Genomic DNA, 20,064 nt, shown 5'->3' with positions numbered 1-20,064 from the left:
AGCCCACCTCCCAGTGGGAGATGCAGTCAGTTAGATGGATGCCACTCAGAGACACTGCAAAAGACCCTGAAGGGTGGGAGGGTCTAGTGGAAAGTGACCTTTGTCAGAAACCTTGCGGTGGTGGGCAGTTCCAGCCCCGCCAAGGGCCACCAAGCTGGATGTGATCTCCCAAGCTCTGAGTTCCCATGGCTGTTTCTGTTTTTTGGTTTTTTGCTTGTTTGTTTCGAGGTAGGGTCTCGCTCTAGTCCAGGCTGACCTGGAATTCGCTATGGGGTCTCAGGGTGGCCTCAAACTCATAGTGATCCTCCTGCCTCTGCCTCCCGAGTGCTGGGATCAGAGGCGTGTGCCCCCACGCCCCACCGGAGACTCAGCTTTGCTTCTTAGGAACATCTAAGAAAAGTCATTTCTAAGCTTCCATTTTTTTTTTTTAGCTTGTGTGCGCACACATGCACACATTCATGAGTGAGTGCAGGCATGTGCGTGGTACAGCACCCGTGTGGTCGTAAGACAAGCTCAGGGGTCAGTCCTTGCCTTGCACCTGAGGCCAGGCCGTCAGTGTCTCTTGCACTCTGCTCCATGCGCCAGGTAGCTGGTGCTGGAGCGCCCAGGGATTCAACTGTCTCTGCCTCTCATCTTGCCATAGGAGCCCAGGACTTACAGATGTCCACTCCAGCACCAGCTTTTAAACACGGGCGCTGGGGTCTGAGTTCAGGTTCTCCCACTTCCATGACAAGCTTTTCCCACTGTCATTTTTTTTTAATCTGTAAAATGGGTGGAAATTTTCACAAGTTATAGTTAAAAGGGACTCTTAAGAACTATCAAGAGCCCAGCAACAAAATTCCAATAAGGTGTTACATCCCTATTATATCCTAAGCACCCTCTTGTCACTTAATTTCTTCAAGAATATCAAAAGCGTCAGGCATGGTGGCACACGCCTTTAATCCCAGCACTCAGGAGGCAGAGGTAGGAGGATCGCTGTGAGTTCGAGGCCACCCTGAGACTCCATAGTGAATTCCAGGTCAGCCTGAGCTAGAGTGAGACCCTACCTTGAAAAAAAAAAAAATTTGAACATATCTCATCTCACTTTCTAGCTGGGAAACAAAATTAAGAGGGAGTAAGTAACTTGCCCAGGGCCCCAGAGTTCAGCCAGCAGAGGAGAAGCCAAGACCAGAGCCTGAGGCCCGATGCCCGACAGCCCCTAGTGACGCACGGGTCGGGAATCCAACCCCGGCAGCTGCTTCGGAAGACGCCCAGGACACGGCAGGCAGCCCGGGGCAGCCACCCGGCTGCGGAGGCCACTACCTGGGTGAGGGCGTTGGCGCTGCTGCCAGCCCCGAGGAGGAGCCGCACACCGGCCGGATGGCCGCCTTCGGCCGCCGCATGCAGGGCCGTCAGACCTTCCTGCAACACACGGAGGGAGAGAGGGCCGAGGACGGGAGGTCAGGGCCCCGGGCACATCACGTGGGCCCTGCGCCACACCCCAAGGAAAACTCGGGTTTGCCTTGTCCTTCCAACCATCTCAGCTCCATTTACCTATTCCATCCTAATCCAGGGAGCTGCCCCTGACCATCTGGGCCATGGCGACTTCGCATGTCCCGCTCAGCCTAGGCCCCAGACCGCCATGTGCCTCCATCTCATTGGTGTCACTGCGGGAAAGTGATCTCGGCGGCTTCCCGCTTGGGGCCTCGACCTCGAGAAGGTCAGACTGCTCCACGGTTTGGGGACCCCTCAAAAGCAAAAGGCGGACAGCAATCCCAGCACTCGGGAGGCAGAGGTAGGAGGATTGCCGAGAGTTGGAGGCCACCCTGAGACTCCATAGTGAATTCCAGGTCAGCCAGGGCTACAGTGAGACCCTACCTCAAAAAACCAAAAATAGAAAAAAAGAAAAGAAAGAAAGAGGGCTGGAGAGATGGCTCAGCGGTTAAGTTGCTTGCCTGTAAAGCCTAAGGACCTGAGTTTGATTCCCTAGGATCCATATAAAGCCAGGTGTACAAAGTTGTGTGTGTATCTGGAGTTCTTTTGCAATGGCTGGAGGCCCTGGCATGCCCATTCTATCTCTCACTTGCTCTGTCTCTTTATTTTAATTTATTTATTTAATTTATTTATTTGAGAGAGAGAGAAAAGAGGCAGAGAGAGAATGGGCATGCCAGGCCCTCCAGCTACTGTGAATGAACTCCATATGCATGCACCACGCTACCTTGTGCATCTGGCATACGGGGGTCCTGGGAATTCGAACCTGGGTCCTTTGGCTTTGCAGGCAAGTGCCTTAACTGCTAAGCCATTCCTCTAGCCCAGTTCTCTCACTATCTCTCAAATAAAATAAGTAAATAAATTAATATAATATAATTTTAAAAGCAGGAAGCCAGTAAGTGTCTCACTGATCTGCGTCCCCCAGCAAGTAACTCACCTCATTCTGTTCCTCCAAGTCTAACCCGATGTCCACAAGTCGCTGCAACACAGCCACATGGCCCCGACTCGCAGCGAGGTGAAGGGCCGTGTTCCCCTCCTGTGGGTAGAAGGGAGCCTGAGAGACCCGCAAACGAGGAACGCCACCATCCTGGCGATTACTAGGAACCACGGAAGCTGTCCTCTGGTTTTACAGACAGAAGCTGAGGCCCAGAGTGGAAGTGACGTGCCCAGGGTCACAGAGCAAGTCTCTGACAAGCAGCCCTTCCTTCACATTACCAAAAACCACAAGGAGGGGCTAGAGATGGCTTAGCGGTTCAGGCGCTTGCCTGCAAAGCCAAAGGGTTCAGGTTCAACTCCCCAGGGCCCACATAAAGCCAGATGCATAAGGGGACCCATGTGTCTGGCGTTCGTTTGCAGTGGATGGAGGCCCTGGTGTGGCCATTTTTTCTCTCTCTCTGCCTCTCCCTCTCATAAATAAATAAATAAAATATTTAAAAAAAATAAATACAAGCCGGGTGTGGTGGTACACACATTTAATCCCAGCACTCAGGAGGCAGAGGGAGGAGTGCCATTAGTTCAAGGCCACCTTGAGACTACATAGTGAATTCCAGGTCAGCCTGAGCTAGAGTGAGACCCTACCTTGAAAACCCAAAAGTAAATAAATAAATAAATAATAAAATAAGAACATAAGCTACAAGGGGCACATGCAAGGCCAAGGCCTGGCCTCTGTTTACCTTTCCTTCCATCTCTTCAGCAGTACCTTGTCTTTGACGCTGTGGTCACAGCCAGAGCCCACGAGGAAGTCCAGGGCATCCAGCTGCCCGTGCTCCGCAGCTCTGTGAAACGCTGTTCTTCCCAGCTGGCAGGAAGGAAAGGGACAATGACCCTCCTCACCCTGTCAGCGGGCATATCTGCCCTGCCCTGCTGGCCTCCGCTTCCTTGGCCTCTCTGGGCCGCTCTCAGCCCTGCCGGTCACACTCCACACGCTCTCTGGAAAGCTCGGCCCCAGCTTCCCAACAGCAGTTTCTTTGCTGGGGGAGAGGAAGGGTGTCCACCTCCTACTGTAGCCTTTTAGTGGCTCTCTGCTGCCTGCTAAATGAAGGACAGATTCCTCAGGCTGGCACTGAGATTTCCACAAGGGGACTACCCACCCCTGACCCCAGCCCCCTGGCCACTCTCTGAACCGTCCAGGTATTGATGGAGGCCTCTCTGAGCCAACTAACAATGCTCTGCCTGTTTTACATCCCCTTCACACCCCCCGTACCCACAGATCAAAGGGTACACACCAGGGGCTGGAGGGATGGTTCTGCGGTTAAGGACACATGCCTGAAAAGCCTAAGGACCCAGATTCTATTCCCCACTACCCTCATAAGCCAGACATGCATCTGGAGTTCATGTTCAGAGGTTGGAGGCCTTGCCACGCCCATTCTCTATTTCACTTCTATCCCTCTCTGCTTGCAAATAAATAATTTTTTTTGTTGTTGTTGTTTTTGTTTTTCCAGGTAGAGTCTCACCCTAGCCCAGGCTGACCTGGAACTCACTATGTAGTCTCAGGCTGGCCTCGAACTCATAGCGATCCTCCTACCTCTGCCTCCCGGGTGCTGGGATTAAAGGAGTGTGCCACCACGCATGGCCCACTAAAAAAAAAAAAGTAGGTGCACCCTAGGACTGTGGGATGCCCAGCAGAACCTGGCCCCTGTACTCCCAGTGGCCAGTGGGGGATACAGCAGGGGAGTCCTAGCCAATGAGAGCGTTGAGTAGCCCCACAGTTCTCACCTTGTCTGCGCGATCCAGGGCCACTCCCTCCAGGTCCTCCATGGCAAAGGCCAGTATGGGCACGTGGCCTTTCTGAGCGGCGCAGTGCAGTAAAGTCAGGCCATCCTGGAAACAAGCCCAGGACGTGGTGCAGGGAGACCCTTCTCACACACCAGCTGTCTCCCAGCACACAGCTCCCCATGGGAAAATGCTGCCAATGATGGATGGAGGGCTGGAGAAATGGCTTAGTGGTTAAGGCGCTTCACCTTTGAAGTCTAAGGACCCAGGCTTGACTCCCCAGTACTCCTGTAAGCCAGACGTACAAGGTAGCGTATGTGTCTGGAGTTCATTTGCAGGGGCTGGAGGCCCTGGTGCACCCATTCTCTCTCTCTCCTTCTCTCTCCCTCTTTCTATGTCAAATAAATAAATAAAAAGAAAATTTAAAGAGAGAGAGAGAGAGAGAGCTGGAGAGATGGCTTAGCAGTTAAGCACTTGCCTGTGAAGTGTAAGGACCCCGGTTCAAGACTCGATTCCCCAGATCCCACGTTAGCCAGATGCACAAGGGGGCGCACGCGTCTGGAGTTCGTTTGCAGAGGCTGGAGGCCCTGGCACGCCCATTCTCTCTCTCTCTCTCTCCCTCTCTCTCGCTCTCACTCTCAAATAAATAAATAAAGGTAAAACAAAAAAAAATTTTAAGAAAGAGTGTAAGGTGAGGTCATACAGGGGTTGCAGTGCCAGGAACAGCCTCACAGAGCAGCTGGGAAGGTCTCCTTCATACAGCTACAAATGAAGCAAGCGTGCAGAGCTCGGAGACTACCTCCGCCCTCTCAGGGACGCTAGAGACCAGATGTGGCCTGCAGGGTCTGGACACAAGCAGTCTGTTGTGTGAGGCGGGCTTACAAACGCCAAGCTAATAACCCAGACCTCCTACCCTGCTCGGCTGTAAGGCTACGTTACCTGGGGCATGGATTTTTCAAATAGCAGATTTCAATCCAGCCAGGGGTCATAAGAGTCAACACGACAGTGGTCGACATCTGGACAGTGGTCAAGTCTCAGTAAGCCTGAATTTTTTTGTGTGTGTTTTGTTTTGTTTGAGGTAGGGTCTGGCTCTAGCCTAGGCTGACCTGGAATTCGCTATGTAGTCTCAGGGTGGCCTTGAACTCTCGGCGATCCTCCTCCCCTCTGCCTCCCAAGTGCTGGGATTAAAGGCATGCGCCACCATGCCCGGCGTAAACCTGAATTTTAAACTCGGTCGATTTTATTGTAAGGCAAGATAATGAACTCTAGATACTGATAGAGGGCTGAAGCACTTAGAGGGAAATACAGGGATGTCTGAAATTTACTTTGAAATGTGTCCAAAATATACAGAGCACTCTAAGAAACTCATCAGTGAGGCATTAAGCAACTCAATTAAAAGAGAATTTGGAAGAAAGCCAGACTTGGCACATGTCTAAACCCTCAGCTCCTCAGCAGGTTGAGGTGGGAGGATCATTTGAGCCTAGGAATTCAAAAGACCAACCTGGACGATATAACAAGACCCATCTAAATCAATCAATCGGAAGAAGCTCAATCAGTCTTTTTTTTTTTTTTTTTTCCCGAGGTAGGGTGTCTCTCTAGGCCAGGCCAATTTACAACTCCCTCTATGGTCCCAGGCTGTCCTCGAACCCACAGAGATCCTCCTACAGCTTCCATCAGCATTTTATTTATTTTTGGTTTTTCAAGGTAGGGTTTCACTTTAGCCCTGGCTGATATGAAATTCATTATGTAGACTCAGGGTGGCCTCAAACTCACAGCAATCCTACCTCTGCCTCCCGAGTGCTGGGATTAAAGGCGTGGACCACCAAGCCTGGCTCATTTTGTTTGGTTTTGGTTTTTATTTTCTTTAATATTTTATGTTATTTATTTATTTAAGAGAGAGGGAGGCCAGGCGTGGTGGCGCACGCCTTTAATCCCAGCACTCAGGAGGCAGAGGTAGGAGGATTGCCATGAGTTTGAGGCCACCCTGAGACTCCATATGGATTCCAGGTCAGCCTAGGCTAGAATGAGACCCTACCTTGAAAAAAAAAAAAAAAAGATTAATACAAGAGAGAGGGAGGCAGAGAGAGAGAGAGAGTGGGTGTGCTAGGGCCTCTAGCCACTGCCAATGAACTCCAGACACATACGCCACCTTGTGCAGCTGACTTTTACATGGATACTAGGGAATCAAACCTGGGTCCTTAGGCTTCTCAGACAAGTGCCTTAACTGCTAAGCCATCTCTCTAGCCCTTATTTGGTGTTTTGAGATAGGGTCTTGCTTTAGCCCAGGCTGTCCTGGAATTAGTCTGAGGCTGGCCTCAAACTCATAGTGATCCTCCTACCTCTGCCTCCCAAGTGCTGGAATAAAAGGCGTGCGCCACCAGGCCTGGCTTAATCAATCTTTTCACAGTAATAGCAGCAGCAGTAATAATAATAATTTGGACACCGAGGGAGAAGTTTCCAGTTGAAACAATAGCTGACAGTATTAGTCATTATTGAAATACAAATTAAAATCATAGCCGGGTGTGGTGGCACACGCCTTTAATCCCAGCACTCGGGAGGCAGGTAGGAGGATTGCTGAAAGTTTGAGGCCAGCCTGAGACTACATAGTGAATTCCAGGTCAGCCTGAGCTAGAGTGAAACCCTACTTCAAAAAATGAAAAAAAAAAAATTAAAATCATAAAGTTCTGGTAACAATATGGAAAGGGAAGAGCTCAAATTTCATGGTGGAGAAACCTGGGACACTACCTTAACCAGGTGATATTAACCACGTCAACATCACCAGGATAGGCCATGTTGGTATCTGGCCCCTCTGAGACGAGATAAATGAGATCACTTCCTCATAAAAGGTTACTTCCCTCTGAATTCATCCTGAATTTCACAGTCCAGACTGATTATTAGAAAAACATTAGAAAGGGCTGGAAGGGTGGCTTAGTAGTTAAGGTGCTTACCTGCAAAGCCAAAGGACCCAGGTTTGATTCCCCAGGACCCATGTAAGCCAGGTGCATAAGGGCACATGAGTCTTGAGTTCATTTACAATGGCTGGAGGCCCTGGTGTGCCAATTCTCTTCCTTTCTCTCTCTCTTTAAGTTTTTTGAGGTAGGTTCTCACTTTAGCCCAGGCTGACCTGGAATTCACTATGTAGTCTCAGGGTAGCCTCGAACTCGTGGTGATTCTCCTACCTCTGCCTCCCTGGTGCTGGGATTAAAGGCATGTGAGTCACCACGCCCAGCCCTATTTTTTTTTTTCTTTAGAAACAAGATCTGTTGAGTGCATGGATTGTTTTGTTTTGTTTTGAAATAAGGTCTCTTGTAGCTTAGATTGGATTCTAACTCTCTATGTAGTTGCCAGCACTCGGGATACAGAGGTAGGAGGATTGTTGTGAGTTCAAGGCCATCCTGAGACTACATAGTGACTATATAGCTCTCAAATAAATAAATGAAAATAAATAAGTGAAAGGAGACTGAAGAGATGGCTCAGTGGTTAAAGGCATTTGCTTGCTTGCCAAGCCTGAAAGCATGATGATCCAGGCTCGATTCCCAGACACGTGAGACTCTTCAGGACAGCCAGCCCCAGCCTACCCACCTGCTACTGGCAACCTCATGAGTCAGCCAGGGCAAAACCAGAGAAATGGCCCAGCAGGCCACAGAATTAGAAACAGTAATGACAGTCAAGCCCAGTGGCACCCACTTATAATCCTGGCACTTGAGAGGCTGAAGCAGGAGGATCTCAAGTTCAAGGGCAGCCTGGACTATGAAGTGAGACCCTATTTCAAAAAAGGTAAATGCAGCTGGGCATAGTGACACACGCCTTTAATCCCAGCACTAGGGAGGCAGAAGTAGGAGGACTACTGTGAGTTCAAGGCCACCCTGAGACTATATAGTGAATTCCAGGTCAGCCTGAGATGCAGCAAGACCCTACCTCAAAAAAACAACAACAAAAAGTTAAATGCCTTTAATCCTAGCACTTGGGAGGCAGAGATAGGAGGAGCGCTATGAGTTCGAGGCCACTACATCATGAATTCCAGATCAGCCTGGCCTAGAGAGAGACCCTACCTTAAAAACCCAAAAATAGGGCTGGAGAGATGGCTTAGCGGTTAAGCGCTTGCCTGTGAAGCCTAAGGACCCCGGTTCGAGGCTTGGTTCCCCAGGTCCCACGTTAGCCAGATGCACAAGGGGGCGCACGCGTCTGGAGTTCGTTTGCAGAGGCTGGAAGCCCTGGCGCGCCCATTCTCTCTCTCTCCCTCTATCTGTCTTTCTCTCTGTGTCTGTCGCTCTCAAATAAATAAATAAAAATTAAAAAAAAAAGATGCTTTAAAAAAAAAAAAAACCCAAAAATAAATTAATTAAAAAAAAAAAAAAACAGGGCTGGAGAAGATGGCTTAGCAGTTAAGGCATTTGCCTGCAAAGCCAAAGGACCCGGGTTTGATTCCCCAGAACCCACAAAAGCCAGATGCACAAGGAGGTGCATGTGTCTGGAGTTCATTTGCAGTGGCTGGAGGCCCTGGTATGCCTATTCTCTCTCTCTTTCTTTCTCTCTACCTCTTTCTCTCTGTCTCTTTCAAATAAATAAATAAATATTTTTTAATAAAAATAAAATTAGGGCTGGAGAGATGGCTTAGCGGTTAAGTGCTTGCCTGTGAAGCCTAAGGACCCCGGTTCGAGGCTCGATTCCCCAGGACCCACTTTAGCCAGATGCACAAGGGGACGCACGCGTCTGGAGTTCGTTTGCAGTGGCTGGAAGCCCTGGCGCCCCCATCCTCTCTCTATCTGTCTCTCTCTCTCCCTCTCTCTCTGTCACTCTCAAATAAATAAATAAAAATGAACAAAAAATATTTAAAAAATAAAATTAAATTAATAAAAAATAGATGAAAGAGAAAGAGGGGCTGGAGCTGGAATGTGGGTAGAGCCTGTATTAAGCCTTTAGTGGTGCATGCTTGTAATCCTAGCATTTAGGAGGTGGAGACAGGAGCATTAGGAGTTCAAGGTTATCCTCAGCTACTTAGGGAGTTGTGGGCCATACTGAAGCTACATGAGACCCTGTCAAAAATACATATATAATTAATAGAAGAATTTACTTTTACTTTTTTTAACTCATGATAGAGAGAATGGGCACACCAGGGCTTCTAGCTGCTGCAAATGAACTCCAGACTCATATGCCACCTTGTGCATTTGGCTCATGTGGGTCCTGGGGAGTTGAGCCTGGGTTCTTTGGCTTTGCAGGCAAGTGCCTTAACCTCTAAGCCATCTCTCCAGCTCCAAGAATGTACTATTTTAGAAACAAGTTCAAATCCCCCTGAATTCTCTCCAAGGACCCAGTTGGAGAACTCCTGGTACAAGGGATGTAGCCTGGAAATGTTTGTATTTTCCCAAAAGCCACTAGCCCCTTAAAAGATGAGACACCAGCTGGGCATGGTGGCGCACACCTTTAGTCCCAGCTCTTGGGAGGCAGAGGTAGGAGGATCACCGTGAGTTTGAGGCCAACCAGAGACTACATGGTGAATTCCAGGTCAGCCTGAGCCAGAGTGAGATCCTACCTCAGAAAACCAAAAAAAAAAAAAAGGAGAGAGAGACAGAAAGAAAAGAAAAGATGAGACATCAATGGAAGGATTCCAGGAGCTCTGACTTGCTGGGACCTCCTCTCTCAAATCAGACGCAGCCCAGTGAGCACCAAGAGAGGCCAGGTTCCCTTAGGGGGCATCCAGCCAGGACATTGGACTCAGCACTGCTCCTGTTTCTCCCACCACTCCAAGGTAGGTAAGTGCACCACTATTTTCAAGTTGAGACACTGAGACTAGGGGAGATAAAACCACTCAAGGTCTAAGGGCTCTGCTCCTCCCATCCCCAGGCACTGAGCACAAGTGGGGAGCAGCACCTGGCGGGAGACTCAAGGCAGCTCACCTGCCACTCGGGGCATCTTCCTACGTGCCCTCTGGGGTGCAGGGCGATCTATAACTACGGAGGTGGCTGGACGGAGGGACAGAGCCTGTGAAGGATGGGGTGACCATATGATGAACACACTCTAAGCCTTTCTCCAGCCCCAGGGGAGGCCAGAAGAGTGGACGCTTCATGGGGCTCAGCTCAGCAGGGGTTTCCAAGGTTCTCAGAGGACCAGGCAAGCCGCACTAGGCAGGGGCAAGTGGGAGACAGAGGAGAGAAGCCAGAGCAGAGGGGCAGGAGCTGCCAGCCCGGGCCTTACCTTGTTCTCACAGTGGACTTTGGCCCCAGAGTTGACCAGGATCTGGATGATCCGCAAGTGGCCAAACCAGGCGGACAGGAGCAGTGCGGTCATCCCAAACTGGGGGAGAGGACATGGGGAGGTGAGGAGGTGTGACTGTGTCCACATGACCAAACCATAACCCCATAGGGGAACTTAGGTGCCACCCAGTCCAGGGATCCCCAAGCTTTAGACACTTAAAGATCTTTTTTTTTTTTTAATATGGGCTGGGGGCTGGAGAGATGGGTCAGTGGTTAAGGCACCTGCCTGCAAAGCCTAACAACGGAGGTTCAGTTCCCCAGGACTCACATAAAGCCAGATATACAAGGTGGCACATGTATCTGGAATTTGTTTGCCATGGCTAGAGGCCCTGGTGCACCCATATTCCAATATTCTCTCTGTCTCTCTGCTTGTAAATAAACAAAAATTTAAAAAGTAATACACACACACATATTACTTATATATATATATTGGCTGATGTATTTTTGTATTGTAATTTTTTTGGCTAAATAAAACTTAAAATAGCCACCATCTAGTCTCATTGTCACTATACAGAAAAGGATCATTGTTTTTAAAGTTATTTTTATTTATTTGTTTGAGAGCGACAGACAGAGAAAGAAGCAGAGAGAGAGAGAGAGAATGGGCGTGCCAGGGCCTCCAGTAACTGCAAACGAACTCCAGACGTGTGTGCCCCCTTGTGCATCTGGCTAACGTGGGTCCTGGGGAATCCAGCCTCAAACCGGAGTCCTTAGGCTTCACAGGCAAGTGCTTAACTGCTAAACCATCTCTCCAGCCCAGAAAAGGATCATTTTTAAAATTTATTTAAGGGCCGGGCGTGGTGGTGCACGCCTTTAATCCCAGCACTTGGGAGGCAGAGGTAAGAGGATCACCATGAGTTCAAGGCCACCCTGAGACTACAGAGTGAATTCCAGGTCAGCCTGGGCTAGAGTGAGACCCTACCTCAAAAAAAAAAAAAATTATTTAAAAGTATTGAGTTAGCTGGGCATGATGGCGCACGTCTTTAATCCCAGAACTTGGGAGGCAGAGGTAGGAGGATCACCATGAGTTCAAGGTCACCCTCAGACTACATAGTGAATTCCAGGTCAACCTGGGCTAGAGCGAGACCCTACGTTGAAAACAAACAAACAACAAAAAAAAAGTATTGCGTTAGCATGGGCGTGTGTGCACATGCACGTGTGTTTAGGTGTGTGAGTGTGGGCATGCATGTGCCATAGCATCCGTGTGGAGGTCAGAGGACAACTTTCAGGCGGACCCTTCTCTTCCACCTCCTCTGAGAGAGGGTCGCTTGTTCACTTCTCCTATGCTGAGCTTCTGGGAAACCCTCCCACCTCTGCCTCCCTTCTTGCAGCACTGCGATCACAGAAGCCCACCACAGCTTCCAGCTCTTACCTTTTATGTGGGCCTAGGGATCTGAACCCAGGTACTCAGAGTTGTCAAAAAGAACTTTCTTTTTTTTTTTTTTTTTCCAAGGTAGGGTTTTAGCCCAGGCTGACCTGGAATTCACTATGTAGTCTCAGGGTGGCCTCGAACTCACAGTGATTCTCCTACCTCTGCCTCCCAAGTGCTGGGATTAAAGGCGTGCGCCACCACACCCAGCTTTCAGAAACTATTTTTAAAATATTTTCATTTGACAGAGAGAGGGAGACAGTCAGAGAGAGTATGGGCACACTGCGGCCTTCCGCAACTGCAAACAAACTCCAGATACATTGCCACTTTGTGCATCTGGCTTTATGTGGGTACTGGGGAATTGAACCTAAGGTCAACAGGCTTTGCAAGTGAGTACCTTTTTTTTTTTTTTTTTTTCAAGGTAGTGTCTCACTCTAGTCCAGGTTGACCTGGAATTCACTATGTAGTCTCAGGGTGGCCTCGAACTAATGACAATCCTGCTTCTGCCTCCCGAGTGCTGGGATTAAAGGCATGCACCACCACGCCTGGCCCAAGCACGCACCTTTAACAGCTGAACAACCTCTTCAGCCCAGAATCTTTTCTCTCTCTCTCTTTTTTTGTTCTCTTCAAGAAAGGGCCTCGCTCTAGCCTAGGCTGAACTAGAACTCACTCTGCAGTTCCAGGTTGGCCTCAAACAGTTATTGTCATAACTCTGCCTGCTAGGTGCCAGGATTAAAGGCTCAGAATCTGTTTAATTATTTATTTATTTATTTTGGTGTTTTCAAGGGAGGGTCTCACTCTAGCCCAGGCTCACCTGTTATTAAGTCTGTATTCTCAGGGTGGCCTATAACTCACAGCAATCCTCCTACCTCTGCATCCCGGGTGCTTGGATTAAAGGCGCGCGCCGCCACGCCTGGCTTCAGAATAATTTTTTAAAGACAAGGTCGTATGTAGCCCAGACTGGCCTCAAACCTGCTAACATAGCAAAGGATGAGGATGACCTTGAACTTCTGGGTCCTCCTGCCTCCACCTGCCTAGTGCTGGGAACACAAGTAGGCACCACCATGCCTCCTGACTTAGCTCTTTTTTTTTTTTTAAGTTTAAATTTAGCTCTTTGTTTTTGTGGTGCTAAAGTTGGAACCTAGATCTTCACGCATGCTAGACAGACCCTCTACAACGGAGCCACACCTCCAGCCCTAAATTTAAATTCTTTTTTCTTTTATTTTTATTTTAAATATTTTATTTTATTTTATTTATTTATTTGAGAGAGACAGACACAGAGAGAAAGACAGGTAGAGGGAGAGAGAGAGGATGGGCGCGCCAGGGCTTCCAGCCTCTGCAAACGAACTCCAGACGCGTGCGCCCCCTTGTGCATCTGGCTAACGTGGGACCTGGGGAACCGAGCCTCGAACCGGGGTCCTTAGGCTTCACAGGCAAGCGCTTAACCGCTAAGCCATCTCTCCAGCCCTAAATTTAAATTCTTAAATATGTCCTTATCCAATCTGACTGCCAGAGTCAACCCCTTTCCCAAACCTGTAGAGCAAGGCTGCCAGTGGCCTGCACTCCCAGAGGCCTGCGGTCTGAGGAGCTGATGTGTAGACAGCTGTCTTACAAGTTGTCTGCTGAGATGTCAGCCGGGCTGAGAGCGCTGTTGGTCTATCAAGGGAGACCTTTTCAACCAGGGCCTTAGCATTCCACTCAATGAGCTGTTATACAGCCTCTAGCTCTCGTTATTCGCATGGTATCAAGAGGGACTGAAAAGGCTCCCAGCACTGAAAGCCCTTTGATAATGAAGAGCTCTTTATTCTTGTGCAAGGGGGAAAAAAACAAACCAGAATCACTGCAGGGTCAGTGATCCTCAAGACTGGCTCAGGCCCAGCTGCTAGTCTATCTGGGATAATCAGCTCTTAATGACAACCGGCTCCCACACACCAGAGAGATCTGGGATGCCTCTCCTCCCCCGAGACAGACAAACAGGCGCACACACGCACGTGCTCGTGCCCCGGGGAAGACCGTACCGCATCGCCGTCGTCCACGGCAGCCCCGTGATCCAAGAGCCACCGCACTGCTTGCTCGTGCCCCGCACCTGCGGCCCAGTGCAGGGCCACCCTGCCCACCTGCCAGGAAGAGAGGAAACTTGTCACCAGACCTGGCTGCCTGGCCCACCTCCCACACCCTCCCTACCAAGACAGCTGCTCTACATACTGCAAGGGCTGTTTCTGGCTCTAGCGAGCAGCTGGCTAGGGACCCAGCCCCACTCAGGGCCCCTTCTACTTGACAAGTTGCAGCCAAAATAAACATAGTAAGACACATTGACCAGGCCCATCTGTCCCCACCTGAAACTGTTCGTGGCCTCCTACGGCCCTTGGGACAAAAGTCTGGGTCCAGAGCCTATGAGGTCCTACATGGTGTGGCACTGCCCATTTATTTCTGCCTCTCAGAAAGGCCAGATGGCTTACCAGCTCTGAGACTTTCTTCCTACTGGGCAGCCACATGTGACCCAAGATTGTTCTTCAAGTCCCCAAGGGCGACCGGAGCACCTGATCTTCCCTCAGAACAAGCTGGAAGGGCCTCGCTGCCCAGCTCGCCCTGACCCTCAGTACATCTGAGTGGGACCTGAAGCCGCCAAGCTCCCTCTTACAGTCTACTTCTGTCTTCGGTCTCCAGCCTGCATGAAAGGATATCCTGACCTCCTGTGAGGTCTCCTCTCTGCCCAGAACACCCTCCCCCCTTGCTCCGTGGATGTGTTCTTGGATACCCCCAGTTGGAACAAAGCCCCTCGGACCCTTCTCCACAGCTTACCACAGTGGGGATGGGATACTGGTCCACTCATTGGTCTTTCCTCCTCAATGGACTGTCAGCTCCAAGAGGACAGAGACCTTGAGTTCTTTTATATCCCCAGCCCTAGCACAAAGTACGCCCTTAATAAGCACTTGCTGGATGAATGAAGAAATGAGCCAATGAGCGTTTGGTTATATTTAGTCATCGTGAATATACTTAGTGGATGGATGGATGGATGGATGGATGGATGGATGGATGAACAGATGAGCGGATGGATGAGGTGTTACCAACGTGTCATCCTACAAGCCCATGTTTCCTCACAGATATTTGTCCAGGAGCTGAGACCGAAAGTGACCTTTTGCTTTTCCCCACACCCTCCTCACAGCACCTGCATTGAACTATACATAGGGCTGTATATATGTGTGTGTGTGTGTGTGTGTGCTTGTAAAATGTATATATGCATGTATAAAGTATGTATATATATGTGTGTATGTGTATATAATTTATATATGTATGTATGCTTCAAGTATGTGTATATGTGTGATATATGTATATATGTATAAAATATATGTATACATGTATGTGTATATAATGTATGTATGTATAAAGTATGTGTATAGGTGTGTGTGTGTGTGTAGTACTTCCTGCCCTCCTTACCTCTCCAGGGGTGAGTGACAATTACCAGGACACAGGCGGGCAGGTCCTCTGGAAACCAGAACTCAGCAGACACACCCAGAACTCCTTGACTACTCAAGCACCCGGCAGGCTCAGAAGACCCAGGCCGTCACCTCCAACAGGGCTGCAGGGATCAACCATGCATCCAACCCCTACCAGCCAGGCCCTGGTGGCTCCTCCGAGCAGCTCCTGACGGCCAGAGGCCCCAAGACAGGAAAGGGCTACCCTGCACAGTGCCCAGGCCCCAACATCCCCCCAAAAGGCAAGGCTGTTCCCTCTGTCCTCTTTCTCTGCAGAGCAGTGACTATCCCACAGCGACAGCCTGAGCCTGTCAGTGGACTAGGACGCTTCCCTGCCTCATCTTTGAGATGCCCCCAGAATAGACCTGGGACCCCAGCAGCTTCTTCTCTTTTTTTTTTTTTCTTTTCAGTTTTTCAAGGTAGGGTCCCACTGTGGCTCAGGCTGACCTGGAATTCACTATGTAGTCTCAAGGTGGCCTCGAACTCAAGGCGATCCTCCCACCTCCGTGTTCCGAGAGCTGGGACTAAAGGCGTGTGCCACCACGCCGGGCCCCAGCAGCTTTTTGCACACAGCGGGAAGAGCAGGAACTCGGGGCGCTGCACCAGCCGTTGCTGGGCACTCGCTGCCCACGCTGGCCTCCACGCTCGTACCTCCAGCGCCAGCTCTCAACTTCCTGCTGGCATCTGCCCTCCCTGCTCTCCGGGCCCTGGCCTTTGTCCCTTAGCCTTTCGGATGGGCCACAGGGATTCAGAGTTTGAGCTCCAGAATTGTCCAAGTCCAATTCAGAATCTTAACCATGACCTTGGGCTCAGAGCCAACCACCGGAAGTCTCAGAGACCGTGGACAGCGCAGGCAATAAGGCTGACACACGCAAACATGTCTCGTCCGGTTCAGTGACCTGTCACGTGGCGCTGGGGCATCTGCAAGGACTTACGTGGTTTCTGGCGCTGATGTTAACCCCCCTCTCCATCAGCTCCTGCATCCTTCCCAGGTGGTTCTGGTGGGCAGCCTCATGGAGCTGGCTCTCCAGGGGAAGCACTGGGGAGAAAATGAGACGCAGGGTGAGAGGAAGGGTTCCCTAACCCCCCAGCCTTAGAGGTGTTTGGGATGGATGGACTCAGTTCTCACTGTGACCACCTTCGCCATGGCTCTGTCTAGTATCAAAGGCAGTGAGGATTTATGGAGTATCAGCCCCAGATGAGGCCAGAGGGGTGCTCTTCCGTGTCTACACCTCCCAGCCCCTCACTCATCCACCTCTTTGACTCCCTTCACCCCCAGACCATAAGCCTTTCACCTGTACATCTGGAGTCTACCCTTCTTTGCTTTCCCTGTGGGATCTCTTTTCTAATTTATTTATTTTTATTTTTATTTATTTCTTTTGTTTTTGTTTTTTGAGGTAGGGTCTCACTCTAGCCCAGGCTGACCTGGAATTTACTATGTGGTCTCTGGGTGGCCTCAAACTCACTGCGATCCTCCTACCTCTGCCTCCCAAGTTACTGGGATTAAAGGCATGGCACCATGATCCCTGGATCTCTTTTACTTATTTATTTATTTATTTTAATATTAGAGAAAGCAAGGGAGAGAGAGAGAATTGGCACGCCAAGGCCTCAGCCACTGCTATCAAACTCCAGACACTTGCGCCAGCTAGTGGGCATGTGTAACCTTGTGCTTGCCTCACATTGCACCTGGCTTATGTGGGATCTGGAGAGTCAAACATGGGTCCTTAGGCTTCACAGGCAAGCACCTTAATAGCTAAGCCATCTCTCCAGCCCTCTTTTATTTTTATTATTATTATTGGTTCTTCAAGGTAGGGTCTCATTCTAGCCAAAGCTGACCTGGAATTCACTATGGAGTCTCAGGGTGGCCTTGAACTCATGGTGATCCTCCTACCTCTGCATCCCCAGTACTGGAATTAAAGGCATGCGCCACTACGCCTGGCTTCTCTTTTTTTTTCTTCTTCTCTTTTTAGAGATAGTGTTTCACTGTATCCCAGTCTGACATGGGATTCACTATATAATCTCCTACCTCTGCCTCCTGAGTGCTGGGATTAAAGGTGTGTGCCACCATGCCTGGCTCTCTTTTTTTATTTTTATTTTTAAATATTTACTTATTTGTGTGTGTGTGTGTGTGTGTGTGTATCTGTATGATAAGGTCTCTTGCCACTGCAAAAGGTACCAGGATTAAAGGCATGAGCCACCACTCTGGGATCCACCTTGGTTTTCTAAACAGTGCTATTCTCTAAACTTGGACCTCACCGATTAGGCTAGACTAGATGACCACAAGCCCTAGGAATACTGCTGTTTCTACTTCTCCACTGTTGGGATTACAGGCATGTGGCACTGTGTCTGTTATTTTTTTTTTTTTTACATGAGTGCTGGGATCCGAACTCAGGTCCTCTTGTTTGTGCAGCATTGATTTTACCACTGAGCCATCTCCCCAGTTCCTGGGACAGCATCACAGAGCAGCATACAGCATCTGCCAAGGAGATTGCCTACGTTCTATGTCACTCATTTATTCAACAAGTATGTTCCAGGGCACACACTAGGGAATATCACAGATAACAATGTTGAAAATGCCCCTCCTTGGGGCTGAAGAGATGGCTTAGCAGTTAAGGCACTTGCATGCAAAGCTAAAGGACCTTGGTTCAATTCCCCAGGACCCTCATAAAGCAGATGCACATGGTGGCACATGTATCTGGAGTATATTTGCAATGGCTGGAGGCCCTGGCATGCTCTCTCTCTTTCTTTCTTTCTCTCTGTCTCCAACAAATAAATAAGTTTAAACTTAACTAAAAGGAAAAAAAAAAAAAAGGCTGGAAAGATGGCTTAGCAGTTAAGTGCTTGCCTGTGAAGCTTAAGGACCCTGGTTTGAGGCTCTATTCCCCAGGACCCATGTTAGCCAGATGCACAAAGGGGCGCACGCATCTGGAGTTCGTTTGCAGTGGCTGGAGGCCCTGGCATGCCCATTCTTTCTATATATCTGCCTCTTTCTCTCTCTGTCTGTCGCTCTCAAATGAATAAATAAAAGTAAAAAAAAAAAGAAAATGCCCCTCCTTGAAGACTTACATTAACATGGGATAAGCAGACAATGTAAATATGTAAGCATATGGGCTAAGAGATGGCTCAGCTGTTAAAGTTCTTGCCTGCAAAGCCTAAGGACCCTGGTTCGATTGCCCAGTACTCACATAAAGCCGTATGTACAGAGTGGTGCATGTGCCTGGAATTCCTTTGCAGTGCCTAGAGGCCTTTGCTTGCCCATTCTCTCCCCCCCCCATCTCTTTCAAATAAATAAATAAGACATTAAAACATGTAAGCACAGCACATGTGTAGCATATGGAGGGAATGCAAGTGGGTGGTAGGAAATATATTTCTCTATGCTGGGACTGGCTTGGGATCCCTAAGTGTAAGAGGTCTCAACATTTTTTTTGTTTGGTTGTTTTGGTTTTCGAGTTAGGGTCTCATTCTAGCCCAGGCTGACCTGGAATTCAAATAAATAAATGAATTTTTTTTTTTTAAGCCGGCACCTTGATGGAGCCCAGCACTATGGACACTATGCCTCGGATGAGTAGGGAACAGCTTGCCTCCACATTCTGGACATCCGGCGGGCAGGGCTGTGGGGACTCGGGACCCGCCCCTGAGTGCAGCAGCGTGGGCTCAGCCCCACCTGCAGGACTGAGAACTCACGGTGATGCGATCTCTCCACACCTCCCCAGCAGGGCACCTCGGCTCCCCCAGGGCAACTGATGTCCACACAGATGCCACCCCTCCATCCATGCACCCTGACATGGGCACACTCTGTGAGAGGCTCTGACATGCCCTCGTGTCCCTCAAAGCTGACCACAGGGCCTCTCTGGATCCCAAGTTCCCCATTCCCTATGGTTTCTTCTTCCCGTTCCACTCCAGCACTCGGAGACTTCAGTATTTTTTTTAATTTAATTTAATTTTTCATTTACTTATGAGAGAGAGGGAGAGGGTAAGATTGGGCACGCCAGGACCTCCAGCTGCTGCGAATGAACTCCAGATGCATGTGCCACCTTGTGCACCTGGCTTACGTGGGTACTGGGGAATTGAACCATGGTCCTTTGGCTTTGCAGGCAAGTGCTTTAACCGCTAATCCATTTCTCCAGCCCCCAGTATTTTTTTTTAACCCCCACACGCCACGTGCACCTCACCAGGTGCCTTGGCTTTCTCATCTGCAAAATGGAGATGGCAGTAGGTCCTTCCCACACGGGCTGCTGGTGCCGAGCCTGGCACACAAGACAAGTCCTCGACAAGGACGGCCGTGACCCTCACTCTTTCCGGCTAATGTCCCCTCACCCTCACATGCATTCAGGGCGGCGCCCTGAGTCCCAGGCGCGCCCTCGGCCCGTGGCCACCGAGCCACACGTGGACCCGCCAACCTCGCCCGCCCCAGCCCTCCGTGTGCGAACGCGGGGTCCTCTCGGCCTCGGTCCCCTCCCCCACCCCGCACCCACCCGCCCGTGGCGCGGGAACTCACGGCCCTGGGTCTCCCAGGCCAGCTCCTCCTCGTCCTCCATCCCTCCGCTCCCCCCGTGCGCCCTGGGCGCACGCTCGAGCCTGGAGGCGGGATCGCGCGGAGCGGAGCGGCGGGGACCGCCGCGCCTTCCCCCGCACCCCCGGGCTGAGGCTGCGCCCGGGCTTCCTCCCAGCTCCTGCTGGGACAGTCTGTCCCAGGTCCCCCGCGTGCGCATCCCCAGCCTCGCAGCCCCTCCGAAGCTGGCAGCCCCCGCCCCAATTCCTGGACCACCTTCAGGGACAGAAAGAA

The 20,064-nt window shown here is 50.1% G+C and overlaps 1 protein-coding gene across 4 annotated transcripts in view; it reads right to left on the bottom strand.

Annotated features, from left to right (window-relative positions):
- The window catches only part of Ankdd1a (ankyrin repeat and death domain containing 1A), a 39,027-nt gene extending 19,163 nt beyond the window's left edge, over positions 1 to 19,864 (bottom strand). For 2 of the 4 annotated variants that reach the window (XM_045160731.1, XM_045160732.1), the window contains exons 1-8: positions 19,777 to 19,864; positions 16,214 to 16,317; positions 13,821 to 13,919; positions 10,378 to 10,476; positions 4,186 to 4,290; positions 3,170 to 3,268; positions 2,408 to 2,506; positions 1,303 to 1,401 (exon numbers count right to left, since the gene is read on the bottom strand). In XM_045160731.1, coding sequence (XP_045016666.1) covers positions 1,303 to 1,401; positions 2,408 to 2,506; positions 3,170 to 3,268; positions 4,186 to 4,290; positions 10,378 to 10,476; positions 13,821 to 13,919; positions 16,214 to 16,317; positions 19,777 to 19,816 — 744 coding nt within the window. In that variant the 5' untranslated portion in view covers positions 19,817 to 19,864. Of the gene's footprint in view, positions 1 to 1,302; positions 1,402 to 2,407; positions 2,507 to 3,169; positions 3,269 to 4,185; positions 4,291 to 10,377; positions 10,477 to 13,820; positions 13,920 to 14,261; positions 14,339 to 16,213; positions 16,318 to 19,776 lie in introns of those variants that run through there. The other 2 variants (XM_045160734.1, XM_045160735.1) reach the window with 2 other exon arrangements.
- Between the last annotated feature and the right edge of the window lie 200 nt (positions 19,865 to 20,064).

The sequence above is a fragment of the Jaculus jaculus genome, chromosome 10, assembly GCF_020740685.1.
Source record: "Jaculus jaculus isolate mJacJac1 chromosome 10, mJacJac1.mat.Y.cur, whole genome shotgun sequence".
In the NCBI taxonomy this organism is placed as follows: Eukaryota; Metazoa; Chordata; class Mammalia; order Rodentia; family Dipodidae; genus Jaculus; species Jaculus jaculus.
This window is presented reverse-complemented; position numbering and strand designations above follow the sequence as displayed.